The following is a 14,922-nucleotide window of genomic DNA, read 5'->3' as shown; positions in this document are numbered from 1 at the left end:
GGTTATCATGGATAGACATCAGCAATTACTGCGGGCCCAACTGGCAAAAGAAAGCTCAGGACTGTGTTGATTGGAAACATTTAGAAGAGGTCTTCATCTTGCAGTGGAAGACAATGTCTAAGATGATGATGATGATTCTTGTTGTGTCCCTTGTTTGTTTTACGTCTGTTTACACTCCTTTCATTTTCTTCCTTTTTATTATAAGCCGAGAGAGTAGCCCCAGGGCAAGATAGGCAGCAAATTAATTTAACAAATAAATAAGCTAAAGGCTAGGTCCAAACATCACCGAGAAAACCAATTAGGAATATTTTCTTTAAAAATAATGACCGAAAATAGGTAAAAAATATGATTTTCTTTACTAAGACACGTTACAGACCAAGGGCAAAGAAAGATGGTACAAAGTAAATAATGAAACACATATCTAAAACAACCATCAGTAATCAAACATTTGAATCAGGAATAAAGCAGACAAGATATAGTAACAAATGAATATCGTGGAACTTTTACTCTGGGTCGCTTCCTCCGTAACAGAGGATTAGCAAGCATGCAGAACTGCTGTCTCAACATTTCGGTAACATGTATTACAGCCAAGATCATGAATGACAGAAACAGCTTTGATACAAAGTGGCACACCATCTGCATGATCTTCATGGGAGCCTGCCGGGACCATCTACGTAATGCCAATCCAGCTCAGCGCAAGGAGGAATCCGAATCTAATTTCAACAGTGATAAGAGTAACTGAGCTGTGAAGGTGTGTCCAAGACCTGAGCAGGTTTGGATTAATTCCACTTTGACTGACTGGAAATCAGCAGACTTAAAAGTAATAATAAGCCAGAAGACTTATCAGGGGTGTGCAAAATGGAATACATGTATGATAACTCTAGCAAAATTGGGTCTTTTTAAAAAAATTCATAGCCACTCTTCTTCTTTTTTCTTTTCTTTTCTTAACAGAAACCACCCTTTCCTCCCCAACCACTGGTTAAGAATTCTGGTTATTATACAAGGGACCAGTTTTTGTTGCACAATAAGATTAAAACTGTGCTCGGTGCACAAAAAAACAAGGAGATTTATTGTAACTGTAGGTGATATGCTACAAATTTAAATGCCTTGTCAAAACAAAAATAAGAAAGGAGTCAGCGGGGTTAGGGATTGTTGTGTTTTCCTGCATGTGCACCCATTCTTTGTGGATCTTGAGAAGGATAATGTATGGGGCCTGGAGCCCTCATGAAAGGAGGTGGAGGTCCCATTGCATGAAACATGTGTGGCCCAAAACCTGCAGGATAAAAAAAAAAGATTATCGATGGACCATTCATTTCCCATGTAAAAGCAAGATTTTTGCAAATAAAGGCAAGACTTAACAGCTCCTCTGGAAAGTACTGAAATAATTGGATTCTGAGCCTTAATATTTTTATTTACCAGCTATAGTTAATTAGCTGCATTTTTACTTATAGTTTTTATCATGATTTCAAGTGTACATTACCTGAAGAGTTTTGCAGGGTTTATAATTGACAAATTCAAAACAAAATTCATTTCCAAAGCATCACAAACGTATTTTTAAAAAAGAATTATGGTGGCAATTATATACAGGTGCTCCTTGACTTACAACCAAAACTGAGCCCCAAATAGCTGTTGTTAAGCGCAACATTTGTTAAGTGAGTTTTGCCCCATTTTATGACCTTTCTTGCCGTGGTTAAGTGAAGCAGTTAGTAACATGTTTGTTAAGTGAATCCAGCTTCCCCACTGACTTTTTTCAGTGCTGCTGTAAATTTGAAGAGTCACGGAAGAATGGTTGTAAGTCAAGGACTGCTTGTATAGATGTATATGGTAAAGTCTGAAAACCTTTTAGAAAAATATATCATTTAGATGGCTGATTTTCTTATCCCCTGAGATTTGTTTTGCAAAGGCCAGAAATGAAAGAAGTAAAAACTTGCTGAAATAACAGAGAGTTTTTAAGTGATAATACTGTCCCACGCTCTTGAGCAATTTCTGAAGATGTTCAGACAATAGAATATACTATTCTATTCGTTCAAAGAACGGTAATCAAGCATCTGTTTCTCCAGGATCAGAATTAATAATTACCTGGTGGTGGCGGTGGCGCAATGCCAGGTGGTGGCGGAAGGGCAATGTTTACAACAGCTGGAGGGCCACTAGGAGATAGATTGAAGTAGTTTGCAGAAGTTGCTTCCTCTTCTGCTGCAGGAGGAGGTGGAAGAGCTGCAGGGCATAACATTTCACTTAATTGTAAAACTTTTTCCAACGACCATAATACTCACACGTCTGAACAAATTAGGTCAAGAAAGCATCACTTTAACCTGTTTTCATAAACAGTGTCTTCATTCCACTAGAAGAGAATAGCTGAAGCTAAGGGCTGAACTGTGGAATTATTGCTAGTCTCTGAGCCTTGGCTGTTTGCAGATCTTTCAATACCCTACTATACTTCCACTGAGGACCTGTACACTGCATGAGTCAAAAGGAGGCCCGTGGAAATATTTACAGATCCCTCACATCCTGGACATAAATTGTTTCAACTCCTACCCTCAAAACGACACTATAGAGCACTGCACACCAAAACAACTAGACACAAGAACAGTTTTTTTTCCCCAAACGCCATCACTCTGCTAAACAAATGATTCCCTCACCACTGTCAAACTATTCACTAAGGCTGCATTACTATTACTGTTAAGTCTTCTCATCGGTCCTATCACTCATCTCCTCCCACTTAGGACTGCAGGACTGTTTTGTTGCTTGTATCCTTACGATATATTGATATTGATTGTGTCCTGATTGCTTATTTGTACCCTATGACTATCATTAAGTGTTGTACCTTATGATTCTTGATGAATGTATTTTGTCTTTTTATGTACACTGAGAGCATAGGCACCAAAGACAAATTCCTTGTGTATCCAATCACATTTGGCCAATAAAGAATTCTATTCTATTTTATTCTACTACCCTAAGAGCCACAGCAGCGTAGTGGTTAGAATGCAGTACTGCAGGATACTTCTGCTGACTGCCGGCTGATTTCAATTGGGCAGTTCAAATCTTGCCAGGCTCAGGACTTACTCAGTCTTCCATCCTTCCGAGGTCGGGTAAAATAAGGTAGACCATAACCCACTACTAGATAAAGTAGAAGAATGTGGGTTGGACAGCATCACTACCAGATGGATTCGTAATTGACTGACCAACTGCACTCAACATATAGTCCTCAATGGAACTGCATCTACATGGAGGGAAGTATGCAGTGGAGTACCCCAAGGCTCTGTTTTAGGCCCATTACTCTTCAACATCTTCATCAATGATTTGGATGAAGGAATAAATGGGGAACTCATCAAATTTGCAGATGACACAAACTGGCAGGAATAGCCAACACTCCAGAAGACAGGCTTAAGATACAGAAGAATCTTGACAAATTTGAACATTGGGCACTATCTAATAAAATGGAATTCAATGGTGAAAAGAGTAAGGTTCTACATTTAGGCAAGAAAAACGCAATGCACAGGTACAGTATAGGTGGCACCTTGCTCAATAGTAGTAACTGTGAGAGGGATCTTGGAGTCCTAGTGGACAACCATTTAAATATGAGCCAGCAGTGTGCAGCAGCTGCCCAAAAAGCCAACACAATTCTAGGCTACATAAACAGAGGGATAGAATCAAGATCGTGTGAAGTGTTAATACCACTTTATAATGCCTTGGTAAGGCCACACTTCGAATACTGCATTCAGTTTTGGACTCCACGATGTAAAAAAGATGCGGAGACTCTAGAAAGAATGCAGAGAAGAGCAACAAAGATGATTAGGGCACTGGAGACTAAAACATATGAAGAACGGCTGCAGGAACTGGGTATGTCTAGTTTAATGAAAAGAAGGACTAGGGGAGACATGATAGCAGTGTTCCAATATCTCAGGAGTTGCCACAAAGAAGAGGGAGTCAAACTATTCTCCAAGGCATCTGAGGGTAGAACAAGAAACAATGGGTGGAAACTAATCAAGGAGAGAAGCAACTTAGAACTGAGAAATTTCCTGAGTTAGAACAATTAATCAGTGGAACAGCTTGTCTCCAAAACTTGTGAATGCCCCAACACTGAAAGTCTTTAAGAAGATGTTGGATAGCCATTTGTCTGAAACGGTATAGGGTTTCCTGCCTAGGCAAGGGGTTGGACTAGAAGACCTCCAAGGTCCCAAGGTCTGCTATTGTATTGTATTGTAAAATGAGGACCCAGGTTGTTGGGGGCAATAGGCTGACTCTGTAAACCACTTAGGGCTGTAAAGCACTGTGAAGTGGTATATAAGTCTAAGTGCTATTGCTACTAGGTAGCATCACCAATGTGACTAAATGTGGGGTTTCCTATCTGTTTATAGGTAGTTTGCCCTACCAGCAAACTTCACACTCACAGCAATGATGCTATTTAGTTGTGTAAGGAAATATCTGCAAACAAACAACCAAGCAGAATCTCACAACATCTTCATTATTTATTAGGGATTCAACATGAATTGGGAGATGGGAGAAGTAGTGCACTCTCTCTCATCCCAGACTACTTTGCAGACCTGTAATTATGAAAAGCCCATATTTGGAATAAACAACCTATAATCTCTTGAAAGGTTTTAGAAGCACTAAAACAAATAAAAATATTGTGGTATCAAAAACACTTGAATATGACCCTAGCTCTTTATCCTTCCAAGAACTAAATTAATAGGCTTCAAATAACAATCCAGGCCTTCATTCACAGGCTTGTTCTAATTCTTTATTCAATTGCCAATCAAACAAAACTCAAGACGTTCTACTTGTTTCATTGCCTTTTGGGGACATAACTGCATTTCAAGGTTAGATCAAGAAAAACAAATACCTCTTTATTTTCCCTTTCCTAACACTGTCATAATGGCTTTGGCAGAAGAGAATTGCCTTACCTCCAGGTAGACCAGGAACTGGTTCCAGTTTTAGACCAGATTCTGTAGTCCCTTCTCGTTCCTTCTCTTTCCCTCTGGCTGCCTGAGATCTGAAATCCAAGAAAAATGTCATAATTATGATCAATTAGTAAGTGATAAATAATTAACTTCAAAGTTAACAAATGTACTGAATGAAAGACTGAAAGAAAAATGTGTATTGCTTTCACTCTTTTTTCCTGACCACTCACTCACCTGCCCCACTTCACATTAAGCCTGCGGCCATTCACAATGAGTTTGTTGAAGGATTTTTCTGCTGCTACTTCTGCAGCTTGTCGGGTAGCAAATTGGATAAATGCACACTGCTGCCTCTGGACCACTGTTATTGTCCGAATCTCACCAAACTGATAGAAGTGATTCCTGAAGAGGAAACAGCCTGACACTGTAATATATCTCTCACACACACCTATTTGCTTCTAAATAAGTTCAACAATTAATTATATATATTTAATGCTATTTAAAGTTCTAAAAAAACAATCTAAAATAATTTGTTATATATATATATTGTATTTGTGCTGATAAATAATCTCTGCCTAAGATGCAATACAGCACAGGTTCGATTCCCAGTAAGGGTATGGCTAGCTGATGAGAGCTAAATAGCTTGAAATAGATCTATACTAGTCTCCCTTTATTTATTTATCAGCACAAATACAACAAATGTAACGTAAAGGCAACAGTAAAAATATTGGGTTTCTGTCTGGATAGTCTCTTGTGACGAGCCAAAGGACAGAGAATGGAAGTAGTGATCTTCCTTCCATATTTGGGCATACCGGGGGTTGTAAATCTATATATATATATATATATATATATATATATATATATATATATATATATATATATATATATATTTACAACCCCCGATATATATACCGGGGGTTGTAAATCTATATATATATATATATATATATATATATATATATATATATATATATATATATATATATATATATATATATATATATATATAGATTTACAACCCCCGGTATGCCCAAATATGGAAGGAAGATCACTACTTCCATTCTCTGTCCTTTGGCTCGTCACAAGAGACTATCCAGACAGAAACCCAATATTTTTACTGTTGCCTTTACGTTACATTTGTTGTATTTGTGCTGATATATATATACCTCCAATTTTACGCGGGAGAAAACCCGAATAACCAAAGACCTACATACTAACACCCGCGAAAACATCAGAAAACAAATATATATATTTGGAGGTGTCTTGGCGACGTTTCAACGAAGTCTCATTCGTCATCTTCAGGCTTCGCACAAGTATGTATGTATGTATGTATGTATGTATATATATATATATATATGTATGTATGTATGTATGTATATATATATGTATGTATATGTATATATATATGTAGGTCTATATATATATATAATGCAAACATAAAGCAACTAATCAATAAAACAGTATTTATTGACAGTATTTATTCAATAGCTGATGCATAAATAAGAATACTTTATAATTTGCTAATATTGCCAAATAATCATTAGTAAACAAGATAGTAAGATGCTGATAACACTTCAGCTGCTACCCCATTTAAAACCTTCATTTGGCATCTCTTTTCATTGCCACTGTTGGCTTGTATTATTTTGGAGCAACAAGAGACATAAACATGATAAACATCTTCTCAAAAAACAACATTCTATGTTGACTCAGAGACGTGCCTGCTTATTACATGGAAAAGTCAAGGGTGAGAAATAGAGTTTTTTCCCACAGTTCAAGCATGAGAACTCCATTTAAAAAATAATAGTTGTCAAATACACATAAAAGCTAAAAATGAAGCCTTGAGAAGCAAATTGTGCAGGTTGATATCTATTGCTTTCCGTTCATTTTTGACCAAGCCTGCAAGAATCACTTATGATTGACAATCTCAAAGAAACAGACAAGAAATGAAGCAAACAATGGAGAGACATACCTAAGATCAGACTCAGTGATAGTATCGCCTAGACCACCGACGTATAGGGTTGTAATGGTCTTGTCATCAGGGGGGTCTAGTCGAGGCATTGTAGAAGCTCGCTTAAGGAGCTTATCAGCCACAGGATCATTTATACCATAGTAGCGATCTTTAATGTTCTGATCTGCAAGAGGATCATCCGGATCTGTAGGTTTTTCATGTCTAAAGGGTCAGAATCAATATTGTACAGTATGCGGTTAAGAGTGGTTCAATTCATTTGATTCATCTAATCTTCTAAACCGTGGCATTAATTTGGCAACATAAAATCCAGAGAACTTAAAAGGAAGCTAGATGATTAATTACATAATATGCAAATATTGGAAACTTTATAATATGCAATTACTGGAGATTTTTTTTTAAAAAAGGCCCACTGCTGCAATTCCAAGTTTCTCACTCAGCAGACTCAATTACGTATCTGAAGATTACAACTATTGTCTCAGCGGTTAATAGCATAAGACCTAGTGGAATTATGACGACGTTGCCATAGAAGCAAGGAAACCCAGATTCTATTAGACCCTTATTCTACAGTCACTTTTGCAGTAGATTATTATGAGTGAAAATTAAAAGGGAATGTTCCCTTGAGCTGCTAAATGAATAGAATAGAAATCAGACAATGTTTCCATTTTGATATTTCTGGATTTGTTGAGGCCAAGGCATTATTTTCTTTCGGGTAAGAGCTCTTGAAACCTTCCCTCCGTTTGCCCTTTCCCATCCATCCATCCATCCAATTTTGCCACCCACTTGTCAGGCAACTTAAAATTGTAAAATTAATCAATTTCTGCACTAAGGTATACCTGTAAGGACACTCCTCCCCTCTTTTACATTCTCCTTTCACCCAGAATGAACAAATATGAGGGCGATTGCGCTTGTAGTAAGGGGTGGTCCGAGCCAATTTTAGCAGCATGTCACTGGTAGATGTTGCCTTTCCAAGAGCACCAACAGGTCGAGTGCCATCTGAATTCATGATCTAGAAAAGCAGACAGATAGGGGTGGTTATATTATTCAACTTATATGCTGCCCCTCTCATGATTCAAAGGGTAGACAATATACAGCAATACCAAGAAGGTTTGTGTCCAAATATTGGGCTCATTTAATTTACTACTCCACCAAATATATATGTATATATATATATATATATCATTTCTTCACCTCTCTTTCCATATTTTGGGTGTAATATTCTTTATTAACATCAGACTTGGGCATATCATCTTTAAGTGAGAGTCCAGCATCACGAACCTGAATAGGTAAACCTAATATTGAGGAACAAAACACACAATTAATACAAAGCGAAAACAAAAGGTATTTTTCCAAATAATAAATTTATCTCTTTCACTAAAGTTATATCATGACATATTCATTCACTAATCTATCCTAACAATTAGACACCATAAATCATAACTATGTAATCTTTACATTTATAGCCAATTTTAGTCCACTTTATTATACACTATTACATTCATTCTTTTTCTATTACAAATTTCAATGTTTATATATTTTGGCAATAACATATTTGTCATAGTACAAAATTCTATTTCAAAATCAGTCCTACAATGTTCAATACCATACTTTTTTATTTACTTTAAATCCTGATAAATGTAAATAAGAGAACCACTGGCAACTAGATCCATCGTTTCCTTTATTTTATTTTGTATTCCCCTTGATACAATTCTAGTATCTCATGACAATTTAGCAATTTCTTTCTACCTCTTGTTTCTCATGTTTCATGTGCTGAGAGCCACAAAGGTATATTCTGACACAACCTGGTTTTGGATTTATCCCATTATTATCAATATGGCCTAACATAGTTTTTTTTTTTAATCGTTAACTTTGATTTTACTGCACCACAAATATCCATGGCACTCAAATCTCAGGTCCTGTAGAAATCTACACTGTTAGCATTGTACGTAGTCTTTGTTTAATGCCCACACATTCAGCAACCAAAGTTAGGATGCTGAATGAGTGTAGTTATAACTGGACCTCATATTAACATCTGTTGCAGAGTCCCTATGATTACAGAATTGCGATTCCTAAGCATGGGGAATTTGGCAGAAAATTGGAAGTTGCACACATATACGACCCTCACTTAAGGATGATCCTCATTTAACAGTTCACTGCTGGAACTGCTGTCACTAAGTAGCAGTCAACTTACGAACGTGTAGTTTAACAATAGAGTTTCTGGTCCCAATTAATAGTGTTAAATGGGGATATCTATATTTGGATGATAGCCATTACATGAATTTGCTTCATCCAATAATTGTACAAAATTATTTCTCCCCTCTGAGACATTGAGATTTTATTCCATGTAGCTTATATTCCAGTTCTCTTAACTCATGTTCAGCTACGTAACATCATATTGGGGCTGTGTAGCACTTCAGGTTCAAAGATCAAAAAGATGCTAAATATGGGAACTGTAGTACAGGTCGTCCTCAATTTACAACAGTTCACTTGGTGACTTATGGATATTGCAGCATCCCCATGATGATGTGATTTACATTCGCTTGCTTGACAACTGACTCACATTTATGACAGTTGCAGTGTCTCGGAGTCATGTGACCACCCTTTTCAACCTTGTGTCAAGCAAAATCAATGGGGAAGTCAGATTCACTTAACAACCATGTTATTAATTTAACAACTGCAGTGTTTCACTTAACAAATGTGGCAAGAAAAGTTGTAACGTGGGGCAAAACTCCCTTAATAAATTTCTCACTTAACAACATAAGTTTGGGGCTGAAGTGTGGTTGTAAGTTGAGGACTAGCTGTACATCATTCTGAAACACACATAAATATCTACAGTATTAAGACAGAAATGCCTTAAGATGTAACAACCATTAAAAAAATGGTCAAGCTTTGGAGCAGACAAGAATACTTTACAAAGCAGCCTTGGGCAAACTGGAAAAAAACAAAATTGATTTATCCAATCTAGAAATACTACTCACACAGATGTCCCTAAAAATATTCAACCTAAACCATTTTCTAACAGCACTTCAAAACTAATTGCAATACCTCAAAGATAAAAATACAGAAACCAAGATATTAAAAGAATTGTACGTGGAGATTTATTACATATTTTTTCCAGACTCCCCAATCCTTTATTAGTGGGATGAAGTTGGGAGAAAAATATTACAGCTACCCTTTCTGATTTCAGTCAGAGCTTCCAGTATTGATTTTTATTCAAAACAGTGGAATATGGATTGACTTTACCTAGTAATTTATATGACAAACCCTTTTTTTAATTTTCACTATTAAGCACTATTAGAAATGTCTGCCATTTCAAGAATAGGAATGTCGGGTTCATTTCTCCAAACTGATAAATTAGTGCTATTTATGTCATTGTTTTTCATCTTGCAGAACTTCAGCTATGCAGACTCTGATCTCCAGGAACAGGCAGCTCATGGTTAGTGCACTGGAATAATAATGTGCTAATTTTGTATCCACTGATTTAATGTAAAATGATAACTACAAACCATATTCCAAGTCAAGGAGGCAAGTCTGACAGACATTCTTCAGCTTGCTGCATGTTTGGCACACTTCGGTCTTTTTAAAACGCATACGAACACCAGGGCACCATCGAAAAACGGTAAATGGCCTGGCACAGATCTGAAACAATCATTACATTAATGTACATTATCCTAACCAAAATCTATTTTAATGCATTTTTTTTAATTTAAAACATTTCTATCTATGCAATTTTAGCTGGCTGACATATTGCACATCCAAATAAATGCCTATATTAAGTCAGTATCTCAATTTAGGCATACACACATATATCTAATTCTCCGTTATTAATGGGATATACTGTGGCCTGAAAGATCTGTTTTGAGAGGTTCAGTCTTACTTGTTAAAATAAAAACTAAAAGGTAACCATTGAAAATAGTACCATCTTTCCTAAAATGAATATATCATATTATTCAAAAATTGAGAGATTCTGATATGTTGCTCTTGTTCTTTTTAATCACATACACATTCCACTGCCTAAAGTACCATTATGGTTTAAATGCTTACTTTTAGAACCAAGATACTTACATTTAAAGAAAAACAGCTAATTGATAATACTAACAGACTGGATTTACACATCTAAACTAATCCAAGTTAATCAAATATGCTTAGGGTTCACATTTTATTGTTAAGTTCAAGGAAATATTGTTAGTTTAAGATGATGGGCAGGTTTAAACGATTTCCTAAGTAACTGTGAAATTACAATTCACAGAACCACAAGCTGCTTCTTGTGTGCCATTCTTTACAATTACATAAGTCTTTTTTCCAAATGGAAAACCTACCTTGCATTCTTTTCCATATTTTTCTTTGGTCTAAAATACAGGGAGGAAGAAATACATTACAATAGATAATTATCCCAAGACAATGTATTTCAAAAATCAAGATTTGTTTTTTCATCACTATCAAAGACACTCATTTGTATTTTGTACATGACTTCCATCTGTCAGATGGAACAAAAGAAGACAATGCATATCAGTCTCCTATCACTACTAAAATCAAAACAATAACATGCAAGAAATCTTCATTCTTCATCTTCCAAAAGTCTAGATATCATAGTCCTATTATGATATCTATGTCATAATATATAATAGAAAAGAATTCTATTCTATTATGTCATAAATCTATTCCTTGATCTCCAAGAAATTTCAGCTTGTCATCATCCTCTTCAAAGTTAGAGCTAGCTTTTAATGTACCAACACATTATATACATTATATTTTGTATTTGTGTATTTATATACACAAATAAATATCTTCATTAATGTACTTGAAAAAGATTACTCATACATGGTGAATATATAGATCTTTTGCCAGGCTAAACATGAAGAACTATGAAATGAAGTTCTAGTTTGCTTTAATCTTGCCTTTATGCACCCAGTTATGTTAATGTTTTCCTTTTATCTTTATTGTGTGTGTTTAAGTATCATTCCCTCAGAAAAAAACATACCATTCGGATATAGGGGTTTTCTCCAAGGCAGGTCTGGCACAAAATAGGGAAATCCTACAGAGAAAAAAAGTGTAATTATTCCAAGACCAAGATAACAGCACACTTGATCACTACTCTGTAGTGATCCCAAAAGGGGCTGTAAATTAAAAAAGAAAGAAAATGACACAACTCTTCCAAACACACATAGTTGAAGAGCTATAGGATCTCAATGAACTAAATGCTCTAAGATTGCCTGAATTAAGAGAAAGCGAAGCCACACGCGATTCATTCTTCCGGGAAAACTGATCAAGGGACGGGATCGGCTCGGTCCTTCCGTGTGACTCGGGGAGGAAGGCATCCTTTCTCCAGAGATCTCGGCTGCCTGAGATCTGGAAGCTCAGAGAAGGCAGCAACCCCGGCCTCGGGTGACACGCTTTTCTAACATCTGGAGCAACGGATCGAAGCCTCTTCGAAGCAGGACGATGTCAACGGACCGGCCGATTCAGAGCCGCCCTCTCCCTCCTACCAAAGCCAAGGCACCCAAACCCCAAAGGACAACATTGTTACCGCATCCTCCCAGTTCTGCCGATTGTATGTGTTGGATCCCAGAGACGTCGCCATTTTATTGTGCTTACAGTGTTATAAAAAAAAAAAAGCAGGCCCGGAAGTAGACGCTCTGCACTCCGGATGTACCTTTCCATAATCCAGGTTCTTGACCAATGGCTGTAGGGGGCGGGTTTTTTAATGCCCTATTAAATGGGGTTGCTCCCTTTTGACAGGTTGAAGCGGAAGCGCCTCCCCTGGGCTTGTCCCCAGACCTGACCTCCAAGCGCGGGCTGACTTAACTGCTAGCGTGGGCAAAGCGGAGGCGACTTCTACTAACTATAGTTTAGTTGCAGACTAAAGGTTTTAAGAGGGCCGGGAAGGGGGAGAATTGCAATGGACACTTAAGGGAAAATAACCGGTGCATTTTTCAGCACCATTGACAATCCCATTGACTGCACTCCTAAATACAGCATCGTATTTTAGGGTGAATCCCAGCTCGGCTTCAAAGCAACGTCTACTCCGTAGGTATTACTTATAGCTCAGCTGGTATTTAGAAGACCCACTGAGTAAAGTGGAGCTTGCTTTTGAATGAATTTATACGAGGGATCTATTAGGCATGCTTTTCTGAACGAAAAACTCCAAAAAAGCGTACTTGTCTTTCTCGTTTTAACGCTCCTCACCAAATAAAAGCATTTACTGTAAGATGGGCAGACCTTTACATTGTTTGAATACTACTAGAACACTAATAACCATCGCTTGTTTTATTGATTTAAGATCATTCTCCTTTAGCAAGATACTTTGGGAGGGTTTTTTTTTAAAGTAAATTTTGGAATACTGTAAACATGCTCAACAATTAGCTCCTATTCCAATTATAATGTTAACATTGATTTTGTGCCATCACGTTGGTATTGACTTTTGGTGACTGCATAGATTTTCTGCATGATGAGCTATCCCTAATCTCCTATTTCAGATCTTTTAACAGTGTAGTTATCATCACTGTAATTAAGTCCATTTCGCTGCTAATTGTCCTCTTTCAATTTCCAAGTATCAGCTTTTTCCAGAGAGCTAGGTCTTTCCACAATGTGTCTAAAGTAGGATAACTTCATCTTGGTCATTTGTGTCTTCAGTGACAATTTAACAGTTCATATTAACATGGTCTACATCATTTATTTTCTTTACAAATCTCTAGTCCTAAGTCTCTTTCAATATCAATCTCTTTCCTAATATTTGGAGAATATTTGTATTTTAAATATAATTTTCATCCCTTAAAAATGTTTCCTCTTCAAAATATATGATATATGGGGAAAAAGGTAGAAGAGAGTTGATCAGAACCAGAATATTGAAAACAGTTAAATACAGGTAGTCCTCAACTTACAACAGTTCATTTAGTGATCATTGAGTTACAATGTCACTGAAAAAAGTGACTTATGACCATTTTTCACACTTATGCCCGTTTCAGCAGTCCCATGGTCATGTGATCTAAATTCAGCCGTTTGACAAATGACTCATTTATGATGGTTGCAGTGTCCCCTGGTCATGTGATCACCTTTTGTAACCTGACAAGCAAAGTCAATGGGGAAGCCAGATTCATTTAACCATGTTATTAACTTAACAAGCACAGTGATTTACTTAATAATTGTGGCAACAAAGGTAGTCAAATTCACTTAAACATTTTGCATAGCAACAGAAATTTTGGGCTCAATTGTGGTTGTAAGTCAAGGACTATCTGTACTAGCAATTTTATCAGGGATCTATCTGAAATCACAATCAAATAAGACATCATGTTTGCCAGCATGAAGTACATCCTGGTAATAGCTCTATTTAGTACCACAAAAATGGGGATTCAAGACACAGATCCTTTTGATTTCATATTATTTTTATATAACATTCAAATAGTATCAGAAGACATTTAACTGCATGCAATAAAACATCACAATCACAAATTCAATATATTTTGGACAAACTTGTAATGCAGAAACATGGATTTAGATTAGATCCCACATTTTTGCCACTGCTGTTTTAAATCTGGGATACAAAGCATAGATCTGTTTGATTTTGCCAGATTTTTGCTCTCACTAGTACCCATCATAAAATCACAGCTGTCTGCACAATAAGCCATCATATGAAATACTTGTCTCATTGCAAAACAAAAATGTGGATCCAAGGTATAGATCTGTGTAGATCAATATTTTTACTTGCGATCCAACTGAAACTGCATAAAACACCAAACACCAACTTCTGTGTAAAAAACCTGTGACAGAAGTCCTAACGGATACTCTTGATTTATACACTCAGTCTTTCTGAACATTATAAAGCCATAGCCGTATTATTTTCAGTGAGAGAAGAATAATGTGTTGATATGGTGAAAAATCAAATGATCTCTATTATTTTTCTTTTAGAAAGCCTAATTAGTATATGGAAACTAATATATTCTATTACAAATCAATATGGTCTCAAACACACAGCCATAAAATTCAGATTTGGCAATTCAGGCAACATATTTCCACTCAGATTGCCTGCCTCCACTGCCCAGGTGCATGATGGTTTTCAGA

The 14,922-nt window shown here is 36.6% G+C and overlaps 1 protein-coding gene across 1 annotated transcript; it reads right to left on the bottom strand.

Moving 5' to 3' along the window:
- Positions 1–333: 333 nt before the first annotated feature.
- On the bottom strand, positions 334–12,502 carry RBM22 (RNA binding motif protein 22). The gene is made up of 11 exons (XM_087709441.1): positions 12,392–12,502; positions 11,846–11,899; positions 11,184–11,213; positions 10,371–10,503; positions 8,056–8,156; positions 7,701–7,873; positions 6,868–7,068; positions 5,136–5,300; positions 4,905–4,993; positions 2,080–2,214; positions 334–1,273 (listed from the first exon to the last, which is right to left on the bottom strand). The coding sequence occupies exons 1-11, from the start codon at positions 12,443–12,445 to the stop codon at positions 1,143–1,145; spliced, it is 1,266 nt and encodes a 421-aa protein (XP_087565567.1). The 5' UTR covers positions 12,446–12,502; the 3' UTR covers positions 334–1,142.
- Positions 12,503–14,922: the final 2,420 nt, after the last annotated feature.

The sequence above is a fragment of the Thamnophis sirtalis genome, unplaced genomic scaffold (genome assembly GCF_051295495.1).
Source record: "Thamnophis sirtalis isolate CommonGarterSnake01/CBP01778 unplaced genomic scaffold, rThaSir2_p1.2 scaffold_3, whole genome shotgun sequence".
Lineage (NCBI taxonomy): Eukaryota > Metazoa > Chordata > Lepidosauria > Squamata > Natricidae > Thamnophis > Thamnophis sirtalis.
This window is presented reverse-complemented; position numbering and strand designations above follow the sequence as displayed.

What these genes read in the sequence shown, in the direction of transcription:
- RBM22 (XM_087709441.1), bottom strand. Translation starts at nt 12,445, where the DNA reads ATGGCGACGTCTCTGGGATCCAACACATACAATCGGCAGAACTGGGAG. An exon ending in AAAACCCCTATATCCGAATG is followed by an intron (nt 11,214 to 11,845) that starts GTATGTTTTTTT and finishes CCTGTATTTTAG; the next exon opens with ACCAAAGAAAAATATGGAAA. An exon ending in ATCACTGAGTCTGATCTTAG is followed by an intron (nt 5,301 to 6,867) that starts GTATGTCTCTCC and finishes TTTCCTCTTCAG; the next exon opens with GAATCACTTCTATCAGTTTG.